Source organism: Plecotus auritus (genome assembly GCF_963455305.1).
Source record: "Plecotus auritus genome assembly, chromosome: 11".
Taxonomy (NCBI): Eukaryota; Metazoa; Chordata; class Mammalia; order Chiroptera; family Vespertilionidae; genus Plecotus; species Plecotus auritus.
This window is the reverse complement of record NC_137777.1, coordinates 49,853,081-49,875,110: the sequence shown is the minus strand read 5'-3', so window position 1 is coordinate 49,875,110 and position 22,030 is coordinate 49,853,081. Positions and strand designations below refer to the sequence as shown.

The 22,030-nt window shown below is 42.2% G+C and overlaps 1 protein-coding gene and 1 pseudogene across 2 annotated transcripts in view; both read right to left on the bottom strand.

The window, feature by feature from the left end:
* PRKDC (protein kinase, DNA-activated, catalytic subunit) overlaps nt 1-22,030 on the bottom strand; it is a 236,358-nt gene that overhangs the window by 8,780 nt on the left and 205,548 nt on the right. Inside the window, exons 72-78 of the mRNA XM_080647098.1 lie at nt 15,180-15,357; nt 14,470-14,630; nt 10,167-10,378; nt 7,585-7,672; nt 7,340-7,483; nt 2,256-2,460; nt 487-554 (exon numbers count right to left, since the gene is read on the bottom strand). Coding sequence (XP_080503224.1) covers nt 487-554; nt 2,256-2,460; nt 7,340-7,483; nt 7,585-7,672; nt 10,167-10,378; nt 14,470-14,630; nt 15,180-15,357 — 1,056 coding nt within the window. The remainder of the gene's footprint in view (nt 1-486; nt 555-2,255; nt 2,461-7,339; nt 7,484-7,584; nt 7,673-10,166; nt 10,379-14,469; nt 14,631-15,179; nt 15,358-22,030) is intronic.
* Nucleotides 4,694-5,654, bottom strand: LOC308236615 (transmembrane protein 106C-like; annotated as a pseudogene). Its single transcript has 2 exons — nt 5,649-5,654; nt 4,694-5,537 (listed from the first exon to the last, which is right to left on the bottom strand). The product of its transcript is annotated as a transmembrane protein 106C-like (transcript).

Genomic DNA, 22,030 nt, shown 5'->3' with positions numbered 1-22,030 from the left:
GGGAAAGTAAGGCTGGTAGGCACACATTGCTCAAAGAGAGATCTCTCTTTGAAGACAGGTGACAGAGAAAAAAAGAGATAATCAAGGGTCAGTGAAATATTTCTATTACCTGTTCACACCATACTACTGTACCCACATAATTTCATATTCCTGGTTAAAAGAATTGCTAATAAATGCGGATATCCTTAGCAACAAGCAATACACAACTTTCTACAATTACTTAAATTACATATATTTTATAAAGGATACACATATATAGTTTACCCTTCAAGTTTCTTATGTCCTTAAATATGATTGATATTAAAACATTGGATACATTAAGAAATTCAGTAAAGAATAGGATTAGAAAACTACATACATTTTAGACCAACATAGGAAGTTAATTGTCTTTTCTTTGGTACACATAAATATTCTCAAATCTGAGAACTAAATGCCACATACTGACAATCCTACCTCTGGTGACTGGTCACAAACACCGGCACCTACCCGCTCATCAAACCCCGCGATCCGTGCATGGTACTCTGGCATTGGCTTTCCTTTGCCATCATACTGACCTAAGACAAAACAAAAAAGCCGTATTTAGATAGAGCTTGTTGCAGATCCTGTATTTTAAAACAGCTGCTGCCCTGGCCAGTGTGGCTCAGTAGTTGAGCATTGTCCTATGCACTAAAAGGCTGCCAGTTTGATTCCTGGTCAGGGTACACGCCCAGGTTGTGGGCTTGATTCCTGGTAGGGGGTGTGCAGGAGACAGTCAATCTCTGTCTTGCTCTCACATTGGTATTTCTCTCTCTTCCTTTCCCTTCCTCTCTCTCTAAAAATCAATAAAAAAAAAAAAAAAAAAACTTGAAAAATAGTTGTGATCTAAGTAAAAAGTTAACAAAATTTTTTACTAAAAGTTTTTAAAGAAAATGGATTTGCCCTAATTGGTTTGGCTCAGTGGATAGAGTGTTGGACTTATGACTCAAGGGTCCCAGGTTTGATTCTGGTCAAGGACATGTACCTTGGTTGCAGGCACGTACCCAGTAGGGAGTGTGCAGGAGGCAGCTGATTGATGTTTCTCTCTCTCGATGTTTTTAGCTCTCTCCCTTTCTCTCTGTAAAAAATTAATAAAATATATTTTTTTAAAAATAAAGGAAATGAATTTTAAAAAATCTATTACGGGGTAAACAAAAGTAGGTTTACAATTGTGCAGTATGCAGTTTATTTTGTGTTATTACTAATTAATTATTGTATTATTTATTTGTATTACAACTAGAAACCTACTTTTGCCCAACCCTGCATTTCTGATTTTGACTAAAAGGAAGAACTTCAAACAGGAAAAATAATGCATTGTGATAGAACACTATTATTTCAAGGAGAATCAAGCTGCATATTAGGAGGCTTTCGTTTCAAATAATTTTCTTGAAACTGCCTGTATGCAGTACATAGCTGTTAATAATTACAAAGAAAAGTATTTCTCCAAATGTGTTTTATATCCAATGGATATAACCATATTAAAACATTTTTTTTTTTGGTCTGGTGAATTCCAGGGTAAAGAACATGAAATATACAAAAATTGTCTTTGAGCCCTGACCGGTTTGGCTCCGTGGATAGAGCGTCGGTCTGCGGACTGAAAGGTCCCAAGTTCGATTCCAGTCAAGGGCATGTACCTTGGTTGCGGGCACATCCCCAGTAGGGGGTGTGCAGGAGGCAGCTAATCGATGTTTCTCTCTCATCGATGTTTCTAACTCTCTATCCCTCTCCCTTCCTCTCTGTAAAAAACAATAAAATATATTTTTAAAAAATAAAAAATAAAAAAAATTATCTTTGAAAAATGCTGTGTTCACATCTGACCAACTTGTCTTTATCCTCAATGTCACAATTCTTTTTCTCAAAGGTAAGTTATTTATCATTATCTTGTCACTTTGAATGGGTCCAGCATGTACATCCCAAGAAGGGATTTGCATTTGTACCTATATTATATTTCTGAGGAAAAGGTATTCAGAAGCAAAGCATGGGTATGTTTAGAAGAAATTACATTATCATTATTATTAGACAGGAAACTGAAACTTGTCATAATCAGGAATATAAAAAAACTATAATCTAATTAGACATTGAATAAAGTATACTGATTCATAGTAATGATAAAAATATGACAAGAATTTAAAATAAAAATAACTGTCAAAATCCTGACATTATTTTAGAAATCACAAGTTCTTGCTATATAGCACTATTCTCCTTAAAAGTAGCTTTGCCACTTCTAAAGGTTCACTCACCAGGAATCTCCAGCTCATTTCTTAGGAATTCCACTCTGAAGTCACTCATCCAGGGTGAGCATTCTTTCAGGTTCCCAGGTGGCTTAGAGTCGTGGCGCATTTTTAAAAGCAGTGTGTTGGTAATGTCATTGAAGTCATGAAGCTTCATTCCAGGTAGCTTAGAACCTCCTCTCCCAAAGTGTTTATCAAATTCTTTTCCAAAAGCCTGAAATTAATAATAACTTATCTTAAATATTACTGTGTAAGGTAAATCTGAACGTTGGAGATAGGACAGTTAGTGCACAGCTATGATCAGGACTGCATCGGCACAGAAGCGGCGGCAGGGAGAGAAAACTGAATACATAAAGAAAGCACAGACCATTCATAGGTGACAGTTTTCATCTGCTCCCAAGTGCCTAGGAACTTACAGAAAGTTATCACTGTTTTCACCAAGAGCCTATGTGGGGCTCGATTTAGCCTTCATCCACTGGCTGGAACAGGGATTAGGGATTTGGTAGAAAAATACCCTGCTTCTGATTTTTAAAAAAGATAAGATTATAAATCTCTGTATTTGATTGTATGACCTATATTACTAGGCTCAACACCATATCAAATCTTCCTCTGTCTCACAATACTGCACAAACTATCCTACCTCCCTGTCACTCTATGGTTTTATAACCTTTTCTGAGGAAAAGATATTCAGAAGCAAAGCATGGGTATGTTTAGAAGAAATTACATTATCATTATTATTTGACTAGAGGCCCGGTGCATGAAATTCGTGCACGGGGGGAGGAGGTGTCCCTCAGCCCAGCCTGCACCCTCTCCAATCTGGGATCCCTCTCACAATCCAGGACTGCTGGCTCCCAACTGCTCGCCTGCTTGCCTTCCTGATTGCCCCTAACCACTTCTGACTGCCTGCCTGATCACCCCCTAACCACTCCCCTGCCAGCCTGTTTGCCCCTAACTGCCCTCCCCTGCAGGCCTGGTCACCCCTAACTGCCCTCCCCTGCAGGCCTGGTCACCCCTAACTGCCCTCCCCTGCAGGCCTGGTACCCCCCAACTGCTCTCCCCTGCAGGCCTGGGTCCCCCCCAACTGACCTTCCCTGCAGACCCAGTCACCCCCAACTTCCCTCCTCTGCTGGCCGGGTCACCCCTAACTGCCCTCCCCTGCTGGCCTGATTGCCCCCAACTGCCCTCCCTTGCAGGCCTGGTTCCTCCCAACTGCCCTCCTCTACTGGCCATCTTGTGGTGGCCATCTTGTGTCCACATGGGGGCAGGATCTTTGACCACATGGGAACAGCCATCTTGTGTGTTGGAGTCATGGTCAATCTGCATATTACTCTTTTATTAGATAGGATAGAGGCCTAGTGCACGGGTGGGGGCCAGCTGGTTTGCCCTGAAGGGTGTCCCGGATCAGGGTGGGGGTTCCCTTGGGGTGTGGGGCAGCCTGGGCGAGGGGCCTGTGGTGGTTTGCAGGCCGGCCACCCACCCCCCCCCCCCCCCCGGCGACCCAAGCGGAGGCCCTGGGATCTGGGATTTATTTATCTTCTACAATTGAAACTTTGTAGCCTGGAGTGGAGCCAAGCCTTTTGCTCGCTCCGTGGCAGCAGCCATTTCTGTTGGGATTTATGTATCTTCTATAATTGAAACTTTGTAGCCTTAAGCGGAGGCCAAAGCAAGCCAGTGCTGCAGAAGCTTGGCTTCCTCCATCGCCGCGGGCAACCCTAGCCTCCTGCTCTCTCCAGCTCCATGGCTGCCGCCATTTCTGTTGATTTATTTATCTTGTATAATTGAAACTTTGTAGCATTGAGTGGAGGCCTGGGATGGCAAGGGCAGGCGGAAAGCTTGGCTTCCTCCATCGCCGGGGAAACCCAAGCCTCCCTCCTGCTCTCTGTGGCTGCAGCCATCTTGGTTGGGTTTATTTGCATATTCCCTCCTGATTGGCTGGTTGGCGTGGCTGGTGGGTGTAGCGGATGTACCGTTAATTTGCATATTACTCTTTTATTAGATAGGATAGAAATCTGAACACTTGTCATAATCAGGAATATAAGAAAACTATAATCTAATTAGACATTGGATAAAGTATACTGATTCATAGTAATGACAAAAATATAACAAGAATTTAAAATAAAAATAACTGTCAAAATCCTGACATTAAATTAGTGCAGTACTGTCTCACAGTACTGCACTAACTGTCCTACCTCCATGTCACTCTATGGTTTTATAACCTAGCACGGTATGCTTTCAATTTATAATGTTCCAAGAACAGCTGAAAAGATCTGAATTTAATTCTTCAAACCTTGAGTGCCTACTATTCGCTGGGCATAGTGTCTACTATTCGCTGGTCAGTGATTCTGCTGGATCAGAGATACATGAATGGTGCTATTGAGGTGAGTTTTCCTTCCAAGTGGCAGGAGGGTGTTTGCTGGGGATTAAGAGAACCAGTTTCTCCTCTACTTCTACCACCTGGGGTAGGTATGGAAGTGGGGCCCTGAGAACAGATGCTGTGTCTCTTCTGACAAGTGCTTCCAAAAGCATTTTCTAAACGCTGAGGAATCTGTTCCACAATCCACATGGTGATGTGTCTCCAAGGAGAAATGGTATGTGGCCAATATATGAGATCTTAACTGAAGTTCTCATGAAGATCACTATGTTGTACACCTGGACACTGGGCAATGTGCAGAAGTACACACAGGAAAATGGCCATCCCACCTCTGCCTGCACTGTCACACTCACCAGCTGCTCGCTCCAAGGTGGAGTGAGGGAGACGTTAGCTGTCACATATGACCCAACCACTGTGTTCACACACTGAACTAGGCTGGACAGGCTGGCTACTGCCACAGAATAGAAGTGGGAGTCCCTGATTTTGAGGGTGGCCTTGACAGTGAGGATTACAAGGGAGTCCTGCTTATTAAATGTGACTTTCATCACTCTGATGCCATCGTCGTCCACAGGACTGATTTTGGAAATAGGAAGAAAATCACTAACCCAAATGCCAGGAGACAGAGCAGGACAGACAGGACATACTGCTTGGTTCTCTGCGCGCACAATCTCTCGTCATTGTGGGATCAAAGCCACCAGCTCATTTACTTGCTCTGTAGGATGTAGCCTGTCCCAGGGCACGAGAGGCAGGGCATGCTGTCCCGCCCAGTGAACTCCATGTATGGGAACCGGGCAATGGCATCTTCTTGTCCCGTTCACCCAGCATATCCTGTCAGCTTTCACTTGCTTGTAGGAAGGAGGGTGAGCAGAGTCAGAATGCAGGGACCCGTGGCCGGGATGTGCCACCTGTCCGTCCTGCCTCTGGGGTCCTCAGAGCAGACTGCACTTGGTGCGCATGCATGATTTTATCTTGACTTTTAGGAGATAAACCCCTGGTCACATTTAGGCAATGACAGGCCTGTCGATTCTTACATTCATTCATACTTTTAACTAAAACTACCCTAAGTTGGAATGACCCACCAAAATCTATCTCTACTTATCCAAACTATACTATTCCTGCAACTAATTAAAGATGCCTATTTCACACCTATTTCTTTTCACAACGGTATTATAGGTAGTGAAAAGAAAAGATGAATAAGATGAAAATCTCTTTCTACAAGTCTAATTTGAGAGGTATAAATTAAAGAATTAAAGATAAATATGGCCCTAGCCGGTTTGGCTCAGAGCATCAGCCTGTGCATTGAAGGGTCCCCGGTTCAATTCTGGTCAAGGGCACATACCTGGGTTATGGGCTCGATCCCCAGTAGAGGGGTGTGCAGGAGGCAGCCAATCGATGGTTCTCTCTTGTCACTGAGTTTCTGTCTCTCTCCCCCTCTACTTTCCTTTCTGAAATCAATAAATATACATGTTTTTTAAAGATAAATATGGTTTTCTACTCCTGAGGATTCTGCCAAAAGAACCTGTACACTGATGTGCACAGCAGCACTATTTATAAGCACTAAGAACTGGGGCAAAAACAAATGTCCGTCAGTTGATGAAAGGATAAACAAAACGTGGCATAAAGTGGAATAATATTCATCAATAAAAAGGAGTGAAGTACTGCCCAGTTCATTTGGCTCAGTGGATAGAGCATCAGCCTGCGGACTGAAGGGTCCCAGGTTTGATTCCGGTCAAGGGCACATGCCTGGGTTGCAAGCTTGATCCCCAATAGGGGAGTGCAGGAGGCAGCCGATCAATGATTCTCTCTCATCATTGATGTTTCTATCTCTCTCTCCCTCTCCCTTCCTCTTTGAAAACAATAAAAAAATAAAATAAAATAGAAAAAGGAGTGAAGTACTGATACATGCTACAACCTGGATGAATGCTAAGAGATATGCATGTAGGTGCTTCAGGCAGCAGAGAGGAAGGAACACCTAACTCTTGGGGACAGCGAGGAGAAGGAGGTTCAGAGCTGGGCTCTGAAGGAGAAATGATGCAAAGACACATCTCTCAGGGTGAGCTATCCAGCTGCGTGGGGCAGGGGAGAAACTCATGCAGAGGGAGCAACAAGCATGAGGCATGTGGTGTGGAATCTGGACATGGCAAGGCTCTTTGATCTCCACTTGTTCTAAGAGGATTTTTCTGATTCACTCCAAACTGAGGTGTAAAGGTTCTCTTTCAACTCTGAAACATCTTTAAAAATAGGTCTCACATATCACATTTGTCCTTAGGCTACAGTTCTTTACATACAGTATCTGCCAACAACTCCTTTGAATTCAGAAACGGGGTCAATCTTCCCTTTGTATCTCCTATAGCACCCAGTAGAGTGCCTTAACAGAGCTAAGTGCTGACCAATGGTTAACCTACAGAAAATTCAAATATTTATTGATCCAATATTCAAACCATTCTGAGACTTAAAAATATTAAACTGCATGTAACCTTCATATCTAAGAATCTGAGCATGAAGAACACAATGTAATAAAACCCCCAAGATTTTACCTATTGACCCCCTTTGCTCTATTGACCTAAAAATATGCCATTAATATTTCAGAGAAAGCATCAGATCTAAAGACAGTTTACAAATTCAACAGACATTTTAAAACCAGAATTGCTAACAAACCAGCAAATAAAAGTATTGATCTTCACAATGATTCTATCATAAAGGCAGGCTGCATTACCCATACCTGAATAAACTTCCTTCTAAAAGCGCCAAGGCCTGGAGCCTTCGAGTCTCCCAAGGCCGCATACATTCTTTCATACATCTTTTCAATGATTTTTTTATTTACAGGGTTTTTTGTTAATTCCACTTTGATATCATCAGTCCAGTCCTGTGCGGGGGGGGGGGGGGTGGAAAGAGAAAAATCAAGCTAGATTATAAGTAGATTTTATCTAAGTTCTATGTTTTATGTGTTAGAAGATGTAATATTACCTTAAAGATCATTTCTGGATTAGAGAGTTGTTCTAGGGCATTAATAAAATCTTGAATCACTCCTCCTTGATCCAACTTAATTTTAATCCTATAAAAAATTAGCAATTTTAGGTAATCAAATATCTTCCATACATCAAGGCCTGTAATTTATAATTATTTTTACTTATATATAAAACTTTATAGAACTAGGGAAGAAGCAATTTACACATTCTAATGCTATATAATAAAGAGGTAATATGCAAATTGACCCTCATGCCCTCGCACAAGATGGCCGCCCCCATGTGGTCAAAGATGGCCGCTACACGATGGCCGGCAGGGTAGGGTAGTTGGGGGCAACCAGGCCTGCAGGGGAGGGCAGTTGGGGGCGACTAGGCTGGCAGGGGAAGGCAGTTAGGGGTGACTGGGCCGGTGTTGATCAGGCTGGCAGGGGAGTGGTTAGGGAGTGATCAGGCTGGCAGGCAGGCGAGTGGTTGGGATCCAGCAGTCCTGGATTGTGAGAGAGATGTCAGACTGCTGGTCTAAACCATCAGTCAGACATCCCCCGAGGGGTCGCAGATTGGAGAGGGTGCAGGCTGGGCTGAGGGACACCCCCCCAGTGCATAAATTTCATGCACCGGGCTTCTAGACTATAATAATAAAGGCATAATATGCTAATTAGACCAGACAGCTGAACAACCTTCTGGACGTCATTCCAGACGTCCTTCCAGACAAAGCTGTGGTGGCGGGGGCTGAAGCAGAGGCGGTTAGGGGCGATCAGGCAGGCAGGTGAGCAGTTAAGGGCAATCAGGCAGGCAGGCGAGCAGTTAGGGGCAATGGGGCAGGCAGGTGAGTGGTTAGGGGCAATCAGGCAGGCAGACAGGCGAGTGGTTAGGAGCCAGCGGTCCCAGATTGCGAGAGGGATGTTAAACTGGCAGTTGGACATCCCCCAAGGGGTCACAGATTGGGAGAGGGTGCAGGCCGGGCTGAGGGGCCCCCCCACCCCCTGTGTATGGTTTTCATGCACCAGGCCTCTAGTATTAGATAAAGAACAAAGTATGTACCATAGTCCCCTCTTATACACAATTCTGTGGCATCAGTTATCTGGGGTTAACAGTGATCCAAAAATATTAAGTGGTAAAATGCAGAAATAAACAAATCATACGTTTTACATTGCATGGCATTCTAGTAGTGATGAAATCTGGTGCTGTCCCACCTGGAACATGAATCATCTCTTTGTCCAGAATATTCACCCCACTTCATCGCATCACTTAGGCACTGTATCATCTCACATTATCACCAGAAAGGTGAATACAGTACAATAACATATTTGTGAGAGAGACCACATTCACATAACATTTGTTACAGTATGTTATTATAATTGTTGTTTCATTATTATTGTTGTCAGTCTCTTACTGCATCTAATTTATAAATTAAACTTTATATAGTTATGTATCTATAGGACAAAACAAAGTATACATAGGGTTTGGCACAACTGCAATTTCAGGCACCCACTGAGGGTCTGGGAACATAGCCCTCGTGAATAACGGAGGACTACTGCATTCTGTAAAGAGGTGAGATTCTTCGATAAAACAAAATAAAATTTTCTTGCAAATTATGTCAACATTTTGATGTATACAAGTTGATACATAAAGTTCTGAAGTTATGTTATCAAAGAAAAGGCCACTTTCTCAACACATTTTTAAAACTTTTTCCTTTCTTTCTTTGAAAATAGTTAATCATGTTGCAGCCGACTCTGCTGAGAGACCATGGGGTGGGGCACCAGCAGTGGCAGACGGTGTGTGCAGAGTCAACCCATCGACAAACCAGGATAGAAGCTATGTCTACCTCTACGGTCTTCTCAGAAGCAAACAGTAAATAATATAGCAAATCAGCTCCTAACAACAAAAAAGCTTTGGTAGGGACTGTCTACTAAGATACCATGCATCTCTAATGTATTCTTGCAAAAGTATTACACCATTGCTAGTTATATCTCCACTTACAATCAACTGAAGAAGTGAAAGGAATGACACTTCAGACAGCCTACTGAGCCGTAATTAAGAAGAGGGGCTTCCTGGATATTTTCAATTAAAGAAGAATTTCAAGAACTGATTTCAAAGTATTTCATCTAGTCCAGCCGTGGGCAAACTACGGCCCGCGGGCCGGATCCGGCTGTTCTATCCGGTTCTCTTGCTCTCCCCTCTGCTCCTTTACTTTGAATTTATATTAGTTCACACAAACACTCCATCCATGCTTTTGTTCCGGCCCTCCGGTCCACTTTAAGAACCCATTGTGGCCCTCGAGTCAAAAAGTTTGCCCACCGCTGATCTAGTCTGTTTCAATCAACAGATTGCTATTAGCATAAGGGTAGAATGTTCCATGAATAGTATTCTAAAATGAAATGTATTTTGAAAAAGAAATTCTAACAAGTAACATATCCAGGGAAGGTACATTTAACGAAGATATCTAAGATTTCCTATTCTTCAGTGAAAGCTCTAATTAATTTGAAGACAAATATAAGCTTCCATGTGTTTGCCATACACATTTTTTATAAACTGTAATATTTAAATACAGCAGAAATCAACCCAATTTCTCTGCAATGTCACCTTGCCACAAACTCCTTATTCTTATGACCAGCGGAAGTATCTCTGAAGGAATAGCTTTCACTGCTTATTATGAACGGGTAGACAATGGCCTGGGGGTAGTTATCAGCGATGTCTTCCACGGTGTGCTGGATGGCTACGGCCTCCTCCTTGTCCAGTAAGGCCAGCATGTGGCTGATCCAGCCAATGAACTGCCAGCAAGGAATGGAAGAAATCTAAAACACAGAGAGCTGTAACTTAATGATGAATAAAAATTAAACGCTTTATTATAAAAGCAATGTGTCCAACATAAAGAGTATATATATATTTATAATCAGAAGTATCAAAACAGACAAATACAAAAAAAATTCATTATCAATCTGAGAAGGGAAAAATCTAATTTTAATTTTCATGTTTCATTATTAATGAGGCAAATCAGCTCATAACAACACAAAGCTTTTAAGTAAACAGCCTGTCTATGTGTGTTGCCACAATAATCACGTGTGCATTTCCCTTAACCACTCTCGACTGGTCTATTTATGGTATAGAGTGGGCATCTCAACCCCATCTCTAATATGTACTGAAAATATTTTTCTCCCAGTTTTTTAAACTTTGTATATGGAATATTTTCTTTTCCTGCATAGAAGTTTAAAAATTATTTTTCTTTATGGCTTCTGGTTTTTGTTTCTTTACACCAAGACCATTTTCAAAATGTATTCAAAATTAAAATGCTTTTTAAGGTGTTAATTTTAAGATAAAATCTGACATACTTGGCATATTGGCATGAGGAGTGAATGTGGACAAGCTTCCTAACTTTACCCGTAAGTGAGGGAAGAGCAGGGTGTGTGAGCATAAAACATATCAGAATACACAGCCACAGGGAGCACACAGCAGAAGTGAGCTGCCCCATCTCAAGTGTCTCCCCAGTGTCATAACATTGACTTAATCCCTTACTTATTCTCAAAAAGTGAAAATGCTGGGGAGAAACCAAGATGGCGGCATAGGTAAACACCTAAACTGCTGCCTCGCACAACAATTTCAAAACTACAACTAAAAGACAGAACGGACACCATCCAGAACCGCAGGAAAGCTGACTGAGTGAAAATTCTACAACTAGAAGGAAGGAGAAAAGCTCACAGAGAATTGGAGGTACGGCAAAGGGTCTTTGTGCGCGCAGAGAGGAAGGGCGGCGGAGTGCCTGGCTGGCTTTCTCTGGCGGAAGGGGGAAGGGAGCCCCCGACCGCATTGAACCCCAGTTCTGACTGCAGTGAACCCCAGTTCCAGGCGAGCCCCCGGGGACCCACGCTCTTGTGGGGGGAGTCTGGACTCTCGGGCGGAGACTCGGGAGCCGGGGAAGGCGGAAGACTGAAAGTCCGCTCGCGCCAGTGCGCACAAAGGCTGTGGGGGCTGCCACAGGCTTTCCCTAGCAGAAGGGAGTCAGAGGCTCCTGACGGCACTGAACACCAGTTCTGACTGAAGTGAGCCCCAGTTCTGACTGCAGTGAACCCCAGTTCCAGGCGAGCCCCCGGAGACCCACGCTCTTGTGGGGGGAGTCTGGACTCTCGGGCGGAGACTCGGGAGCCGGGGAAGGCGGAAGACTGAAAGTCCGCTCGCGCCAGTGCGCACAAAGGCTGCGGGGGCTGCCACAGGCTTTCCCTAACAGAAGGGAGTCAGAGGCTTCTGACGGCACTGAACACCAGTTCTGACTGAAGTGAGCCCCAGTTCTGACTGCAGTGAACCCCAGTTCCAGGCGAGCCCCCGGAGACCCACGCTCTTGTGGGGGGAGTCTGGACTCTCGGGCGGAGAATCGGGAGCCGGGAAGGCAGAGGACTGAAGGCACACACGTGCTAGCAAGGGCAAGGCTGATGGGAAGCCAAGACTGAGACTCCACCCCATCCAAGCTGAGCACAGAGGCTATTGCAATTTGGCAAGTCTAATCCTATAAGGCTGTCTCCAGCACCGGACTTCTCCCAGCATAGACACAGCTGATCCTTACAGCCAACTGGCCTGGAGGTCAATTCTTCCCAGTGATACCAACAACAATAAAGACTTAATTACAACAAGGCTGTACACACAGTCCACAAAGGTGTGAACCAAGAGTGTCCACCTCAGGTTAACTGGGGAGGCAGACCCACTGGGCCAAATTGGAAACCTAGCACACAAATCTACCAACTCAGGGAAGCAGTGAAAATGCGGCGTCTAAGAATCAGATCACAAACGAAAGAAATGGAGGAAAACAAACGACTGGATATAGAATTCAAAACCACGGTTATAAGGCTTTTTAAGAATATCCTAGAAAAGGCCGATAAATATAACGAGACCCTCGAAGAGATGAAAAAGGACCAACTAGAAATTAAACATACACTGACTGAAATAAAAAATATTATACAGAGACCCAAAAACAGACAAGAAGAACACAAAAATCAAGTCAAAGAATTGAAATACAAAGAAGCAAAAAACACTCAACCGAAAAAGCAAAAAGCAAAAAAAAAAAATCCAAAAAGTTGAAGATAATGTAAGAAGACTCTGGGACAACTTCAAGTGTACCAACATCAGAATTATGGGGGTGCCAGAAGAAGAGAGAGAGCAAAATACTGAAAACCTATTTGAAGAAATAATGACCGAAAACTTCCCCCACCTGGTGAAAGAAATGGACTTACAAGTCCAGGAAGCCCACAGAACCCCAAACAAAAGGAATCCAAAGAGGACTACACCAAGACACATCATAATTAAAATGCCAAGAGCAAAAGACAAAGAGAGAATATTAAAAGCAGCAAGAGAAAAACAGTTAGTTACCTATAAGGGAGCACCCATACGACTGTCAGCTGACTTTTCAACAGAAACTATGCAGGCCAGACGGGAGTGGCAAGAAATTTTCAATGTGATGAATAGCAAGAACCTACAACCAAGATTACTCTACCCAGCAAAGCTATCATTCAGAATTGAAGGGCAGATAAAGAGTTTCACAGACAAGAAAAAGCTAAAGGAGTTCATCACCACCAAACCAGTATTATATGAAATGCTGAAAGGTATTCTTAAAGAAGAGGAAGAAGAAAAAAGGAAAGATAAAAATTGTGAACAACAAATACATATCTATCAACAAGTGAACCTAAAAATCAAGTGAATTAAAAACCTGAGGAACAGAATAATCTGGTGAATACAGTAGAATCGGGGGCATAGAAGGGGAGTGGACTGATAATTCTCAGGGGGAAAGGGGTATGGGGGGGTTCATGAAGAGACTGGACAAAAATCATACACCTATGGATGAGGACAGTGGGGGGTAGATAAGGGCAGAAGGTGGGGTGGAAAATGGCTGGAGGGGAGCTATGGGGGAAAAAAGGAGAAATAATTGTAATAATCTGAATAAAGATTTATTTAAAAAAAAAAAAAGTGAAAATGCTATCTTAAATATATAAATAAAATAATTTAAAAATGAAATTATAACTTATTTCTTCACTTGTCTTTAGGAAAAGCACACCTATACTGCATCTCTAAAGTTAATCCGCTGCTTAAGACCTACTGAAACAACCCCACCACTCCCAACCTACAGAGGTCAGAGGAGGGGGAAAGCCCTGACCAGCCCTGCGTCTCAGCTCAGAGACCTGCACTGTTAAAAAATCTACCAAGACGGCTAGTAGAGTGTTATGTCAGTGTTTCTGAACTATTATTACGTTGTCAACTAACAGTTCGCTATTTTCAGTTAAACGTCTATAAAAGTCAGTAAGGAGCCCTCCTTTTACAGACGCGCCTAACAGACAGCAAGGCAGCAGCATGACGAAGCCCAGTGAGAGGTGAGGACAGCAGGGACATACAAGCTGGTGAACAGAACATGTGTGGGACTGCAGGCTGCTTCTGTGCGCCCACACACCAAGCTGCACACTGTGAATTCGGATGCCCCAGGGTCCCTCTGGACGTGGTGCTGCTGCAGGCACTACAGTCACTGGGGGTGGGATGCCAGCTGAAATGTAGTCCTTTCTCCCTGGACTAAGTAATGCACTGAGCACAGGCATCAACAGGTGCTAAGACCACAGCTTTGTCTCTATGGACAGTAAACTGTACTCCAGAAAATTCCCATCTCTGTCCCAGATATACATACCTCCGCCTCTATTTCTTGGGGTCCTTGTTCAGACAGAGTTATCAACATCCACTAAAGAATATGGGTAAATGTGAAAACTCCTTTATACAGTTTTAAATTACCCATGTTCTTGGAATGTAGCAAAATTATATGCTTGTTAGGAAAAGCTAAAATATATGCATTACACACATTAATGTGCTTGGATAGAAATAGGAATATGTCTTTTAAGTTCCACAGACTAAAGACACTCACCTCTTTTGTCATTAGGCTCAGGGTCTCCTCTGGGTACTGCTCTATAATCTGCAGCAGTCTGGGAAACTTCAGCCTGGCTTCACTGGAATGTAATTTTAAAGCTTTCAACATTTTGTCCACCACGAGGGCAGGATACGTCTGCAGTTCTACGGACTCAGTAACTAACATGGACAGGGATAAAAACAGCCATGGTCAATATATCCACTTACACATAAATTATAAATGTAACATGTGATTCTAGTTTCCCTTTGGGCTTATATTTTTTAGTATGTCATTTTTCCTCCCTAACAACTTCTTTAAAAGACCAGAAGCAATTTTGGACTACACATACAAGCTTCTATCTCAAAGCTGATTTTCTATGACATTACCCATTCTGCATGAAGCGGTTTGCTTCCTGGGCTGGAAACATCAAGGGCAGCTGCTGGTTCCTGAATCAATTCCAGGAACAAGAGTCAGGACACATAGGCCAATAAGGCCAACCAAGCAAAACATGCAAGTGGAAGTGAAGTCAATGGAGAGCTGGAAGACAGCTTGACTCCAGGACAGAAGATAAGCAGGTCAGGATGCTTGGAGATGTCATTCCTTCTTAAAAAGGCAAGACTTTTCTCATTTAAAACAAACACAAATAGGAAACCAAAAGCATGTACCAAGTTCTTAAGACTTTTACAGTAACCTAATGGGACACAATGTTCTTTCCTTTTGCGAGTCACCTGATGCAGTCTCTTCCTCCTCCCGCAGCCGTTGGTCACAGAAATCCACCAGTGCCATGTAAGCATCTACCACCCCAGCTGCGGGCTGCGGGCCCCGGCCGGAACGGGTTTCCTCCTCAGCTGTCCTTGTGGCCTCGGAAAGGTGATGAAACGCTCTCTGGTGCAGCGCTGTGACCACCTAGAATTCACAGAAGTCTCAGAAAACCTGCCAGTGGGACTCAAGTTTTGTGGACAAACTCTACTTTCTACTTGTGATGATAAAGGTAGAATACTTGCCCTGACCAGTTTGGCTCAGTGGATAGAGCGTCGGCCTGCAGACTCAAAGGTCCCAGGTTGGATTCTGGTCAAGGGCATGTACCTGGGTTGTGGGCACATCCCCAGTAGGGGGTGTGCAGGAGGCAGCTGATTGACGTTTCTCTCTCATCAATGTTTCTAACTCTCTATCCCTCTCCCTTCCTCTCTGTAAAAAATCAATAAAGTATATTTTAAAAAAAGGTAGAATACTTGTAATTCATTAGTCATCTATCCTATATAATAAAAGCCTAATATGCTAAGTGTCCGGTCATCCGGTTGTCCATTCAACCAAACAAAGTATAATAAGCTAATGATATGCTAAGGCAGCCCAACCGCTCACTATGACGTGCACTGACCATCAGGGGGCAGACAGTCAACCAGTCACAATGTCATGCACTGACCACCAGGGGGCAGAAGCTCCAACTGGTAGGTTAGCTTGCTGCTGGGGTCCAGCCGATCAGGACTGAGCAAGACGGGCCGGACACGCCCTGGAGCCCTCCTGCGGTCTTTCCCTGGCTGGCCAACCTCCCGTGTCGCTCCCCGGCCCCAATCATGCATCGGTGGGGTCCCTCGGCCTGGCCTGCATCCTCTTGCAATCCGGACCCCTCGGGGGATGTCGGAGAGCCGGTTTCAGCCCAATCCCACAGGCCAGGCTAAGAAACCCCACTGGTGCACAAATTGTGCACCAGGCCTCTAGTATATATATAAAAACCTAAGTGACCAGACAACCAGATGGTAGCTATGACGTGCACTGACCACCAGGGGGCAGATGCTCAATGCAGGAGCTGCCCCCTGGTGGTCAGTGTGCTCCCACAGCCAACCTCCCACAGCCGGCCAACCTCCTGTGGTCCCTCCCCTCCGTCAGCCAACCTCCTGCGGTCCCTCCCCCTGGCCAGCCGGCCCCGATGAGCCCCCATTGCCGGCCAGGCCGAAGGACCCCACCCATGCATGAATTCATGCACCGGGCCTCTATATTTATTAGTAAAATAATAAATATAGAAAGCTGGCTAAATGGAAAAGGGAGAGTCTGCCCTGATTGTGAAAGAGTAAACAATTCCAGTAAGATCCTGAGTATATAAAATACAACCAAATAAAAAAGAATAAGCCATGTGTGGGCCAGATAGTCCCCTAGTCACATAGAGTGGGCACCAAAAGTCCATGTGGATTTCACAACCCTTCAGGAATTGAAGAGCTGGAAGTTGGCTCCTTGTGGCCAATGTCCTGCACAGATGTGGGTAACATTGTGAAAGAAGAAGGCAAGGCTACACAACTAAAATGACATGGCTCCTGGTGAGATGAGGAGAGGCTGGTAACTATGAAAATACAAAATGATTTTAAAAAGCAGGCACTAAGTAAAAAAGTGAAAGGGGCTGGTTTGTCCCACAAACTAGTGGGAAACCTGAGTGGGGAGAGGTGGTGAAACTCCAATAACAAAAGTCATGGAAGAACTGTGCACATCATTTCAACACAAATTTCCTATTTTTAATGTTGAAAAAAGTGAATCCTATATAATAAAGAGGCAACAGGCAAATTAACCCTCAGGCCCTCACAAGATGGCTGCCTATGGCCAGGCCAGCAGGGGGGTTAATAAGGGACGACCAAATGACTGAACAAGCAGGCTGCGTGGGGCGACCAGGCCAGCAGGGGGGGCAGTTAGGGGTGACCAGGCTGGCGGGGGGGGGGGGGGTGCAGTTAGTGGCAACCAGGCTGGCAGAGGGGGCAATTAGGGGGACTAGACAGGCAGGCGAGCAATTAGGAGCCAGCAGTCCAGGATTTTGAGAGGGATCGGGCCTAAACCAGCAGTCGGACATCCCCCAAGGGGTCCCGGATTGGAGAGGGTGCAGGCTGGGCTGAGGGGACAACCCCCTCATGTATAAATTTCATGCACCAGGCCTCTAGTAATTTAAATAAACGGGAAAAACATGGAATATATCCATTTTCCACATAATAAAATTGGCTGGGCATAACTGTCAAATATATTATAAAAATGCAAAGTAATGCTCATTATTTATTTACTAGAGACCCGATGCATGAAATTCATGCAAGAGTAGGCCTTCCTTCCCCCGGCTGCCAGCACCGGCTTCCCTCTGGCACCCAGGACCCGGGCTTCCCTAGAAGTCCTGACTTCGTCTGGAAGGACATCCGGTCTAATTAGCATATTATGCTTTTATTACTATAGATTTTCTCTACTTATTCCTTTTTAGTTTTTAAGGTCCAGGTTAAAACTAACCCTAGCTAGGATCCTGAAATAATAGCTCTGTCATCTCAGCTATCAAAAAGCATTTAACCTAATTCCTAAAGATTAGGAGTGAATTTCCATAATTCATTCTTTTGAAAACTGGTATATGATTATTCAAATAACATACTGTTTTTTTAAACTGTCCAATAAATCTTCATTTTAAGTAGTAGTTGAAAAGCAATTAAATGGAACAAAGTAGAATAAAGAAATTTCAGAGCTCTATATTTTGCCCCAAAGCTGTAGTATCTCTTTCTTGTTTGGTGCTTCACTTAGTAGATGGATAATCCACTGGCAATCAGATTCCCACTTGGTATCAGCAAAAGGGACAACTATGGAGAATTCCCACTGACTGAAGTTACTGGAAGTATATCGCAAAACCTTAAAGATTAAGTAAGAGTTTAAGCCTGGCTGGCGTGACTCAGTGGTTGAGCGTCGACCTATGAATCAGGAGGTCACGGTTCAATTCCCAGTCAAGGCACATGCCCAGGTTGCAGGTTTGGTCCCCAGTGTGGGGCGTGCAGGAGGCAGTTGATCAATGATTCTCTCTCATAATTGATGTTTCTATCTCTCCCTCTTCCTTCCTCTCTGAAAATAATTTAACAATATATTTTAAAAAACAAAACAAAATCTTATTGTGGTTTTAATTTGCATTTCCCTAATGACTAATGATGGGCATCTTTTCATTAAGTCTACTGGCCTTCTTTAAAGAAGTGTTCATTCAGGTCTTCTGTCCATTTCTAGATTTTTTTTGGTGTTGAGTTGTATGTGTTCTTTTTTTTAAAATATATTTTATTGATTTTTTACAGAGAGGAAGGGAGACGGATAGAGAGTTAGAAACATCGATGAGAGAGAAACATCCATCAGCTGCCTCCTGCACACTCCCCACTGGGTATGTGCAGGCACATGCCCTTGACCGGAATCGAACCTGGGACCTCTCAATCCACAGGCCAACGCTCTATCCACTGAGCCAAACCAGTTAGGGCTGTATGTGTTCTTTATAAACTTTGGATATTAACCTATCAGATGTATCATTGGCAAGTATCTTCTACCATTCAGTAAGTGGTCTTTTTGTTTTGTTAATGGTTTCCTTTGCAGTGTAAAAGCTTTTTAGTCCAATGTAGTCCCATTTGTTTATTTTTGCTTTTGATGTATTTGTCACAGGAGACATATATCCAAAAAATATTGCTAAGACCAATATAAAATAGATTATTGACTATGTTTTCTTCTAAGAATTTTATGGTTTCAATTCTTAAATTTAAGTCTACAGTCCATTTTATTTTTTTATGTGGTGTAAAAAACTGGTCTAGTTTCTTTCTTTGCATTTATCTGTCCACTTTTCCAACACCATCTATTGAAGAGACTATCTTTTCCCCACTGGATATTGTCTCCTTGGTATAGCTTAATTGAACACATAGGTGTGATTTTCTGGGCTGTCTATTCTGCTTCGTTGATGTACCTCTGTTTTTATGCCAGTATCATGTTGTTTTGATTACTATAACCTTGTTGAAGTCCCCTGATATGACTCTGTGGTTGAGCATTGACCTATGAACCAGGAGGTCATGGTTCAATTCCCAGTCAGAGCACATGCCTGGGTTGCAGGGTCGATCCCCAGCAGGGGGCATGCAGGAGGCAGTCAATCAATGATTCACTCTCATCATTGATGTTTCTATCTCTCCCTCTTCCTTCCTCTCTGAAATTAATTTTAAAATATATTTTAAAAAACAAAACAAAATCTTATTGCACAGTTTAATATTAGGTACAGTGATACTTGTTTTTCTTTCTCAAGATTGCTCTGGCAATCTTTTGGAACTCAATTAATATATTAGGATTATTTGTTCTAGTTCTGTGCAAAATGCCATGGTATTTTGATCAAGATTACATTGAATCTGTATTTTCCTTCCAGTGTTATGGACATTTAAATGATATTGATTCTTCCAAACAATGAGCATGGTATATATCTTTGCATTTATTTGTATCTTCTTCAATGTATTTCTTCAATATCCTATCGTTTCCCGAGTAATAGTTTTACCCCTTTGGTTAAAAATTTATCCCTCGGGCCCTGACCGGTTTGGCTCAGTGGATAGAGCGTCGGCCTGCGGACTGAAGGGTCCCAGGTTCGATTCCGGTCAGGGGCATGTGCCTTGGTTGCGGGCGCATCTCCAGTGGGGGGTGTGCAGGAGGCAGCTGATTGATCTTTCTCTCTCATCAATGTTTCTGACTCTCTATCCCTCTCCCTTCCTCTCTGTAAAAAATCAATAAAAAATATATTTAAAAATTTATCCCTCGGTATTTTATTCTTTTTGATGCAAATGTAAATGGGACTTTCTTAATTTCTCTGATAGTATGTTATTGGTATATGAAAGTGCAATTATTTCTAAATATTAATTTTATATCGTGCTACTTTATGGACTTCATTAATTAATTTTAATGCTATCTTTTTTTAATGTTTTTTGATTTTTTTTCTTCTTTCTGTTTTTCTTTTATTTATTTTTTTATTGTTTAAAGTATTACATATAGTAGTTCATATATCTCCTAGTTTTAATGCTTTCTTAGTGAAGCCTTTAGGGTTCTCTCTAGATAGTATCAGGTCAAGTGATTTCAAGTCGAATCATTTAATTACTTTTTCTTGTCTGATTACTGTAGCTAGAACTTCCAATACTGTGTTGAATAAAAGTGATGGAAGTAGACATCCTTTTCCTGTTCCTGATATTAAGGAACACCACAGGGCATGATATTAGCTGCGGGTTTGTCATATATGGCCTTTATTACGTTGAGGTATGTTCCCTCTATCCCCGTTTTTCTGAGAGTTCTTATCCTTCTGTTTATGTGGAGTAACACCTTAATTTGCAGATATTAAACAAACCTTGCACCTCTGGAATAAATCCCACTTGATTAAAGTATATGATCTTTTTAATGTATCGCTAAATTTGGATTGCTAATAATTTGATTAGGATTTTTGCCTGTCTGTTCATCAGGGATATTGATTGATAATTTTTTTTCCTAATGTCTAGTTTTGGTATCAGGGTAATACTGGCTTTGTAAAATGACTTTGGGAACATTTTCTTCTTTAATTTTTTGGAATAATTAGAGAGTAGGCATTAATTTTACTTTGAATGTTGGTGTAATTCACCTATGAAGCCATCTGGTCAAAAACTTTTATTTAGTGGGTGTTTTATGATAATGGATTCAAATTCATTACTAGTTACCATTCTGTTGAAATTTTCTGTTTCTTCCTGATTTATGTAATTTGTTGGCATATAACTATAGAATTTTCTCATAAACATATGTATTTCTTTGGTGTTGGTTGTCACTTCTCCCCTTTCATTACTGATTTGGGTCCTCTCTTTTTTTCCTGGAGAGTCTAGTTAAAGATTTGTCAATTTTGTCTTTTCAAAGAACCAGCTCTTGTTTTCACTGACCTTTTCTATTTTTTTTTTTTAAGACTCATTTATTTCTGCTATGATCTTCATTATTTCCTTCTTTCTACTCACTTTGGGCTTTGTTTGCTCTTCTTTTTCTAGTTCCTTTAGGTATTAACTTTAGATTGTTTGACATTTTTCTTGTTTCTTGAGGTAGGCCTGTATTGCTATAGATTTCCCTCTTAGAAATGCTTTGGTTATTCTCATACTTTGGGTCATTGTTTTCATTTTTATTTGTCTCAATGTATCTTGATTCCTCCTTGATCTCATAGTTAACCCATTCATTAATTAGTAGCATGTTGTTTATCTTCCATGTGTTTGTATGTTTCCTAGTTTTCTACTTGAATTTCATTTCTAGTTTCATACGATTGTGATCACAGAACATGCTTGATATGATTTCATCCCCTTACATTTATTGAGTCTTGTTTTGTGGCTTAGCATCTGGTCTATTCTGGAAAATGTCCCATGTGCCCTTGTATATTCTGTTTGGGGGTGAAATGTCTAAAAATATCAATTAAATCCATCTGCTGTAATGTGTCATTCAAGGCCATGGTTTTCTTGTTGATTTTCTATCTCCCTCTTCTCCCCCACGTTTTTGACATTATATTTTACCTCTGTGTGTGTGTATTCCTTACTATTATATTTACACATAAGTTCTGACTTTTTTATTGATTCACTGTTCTTACTAAGTATTTGCCTTTGTGAGATTTTTTTTTCTGTTCTACATTTTATTTTCATTTTTATCTTTTTTATTTTTCTACTTAAATAAGTCCCATCAAGATTTCATGTACTGCTACTTTGGTAGTGATGGATTCCTTAATCTTTTGCTTGTCTGGGAAAATATCTTTCCTACAATTCTAAAGGATAACCTTGCTGGATAGAATAATCTTGGTTATAGG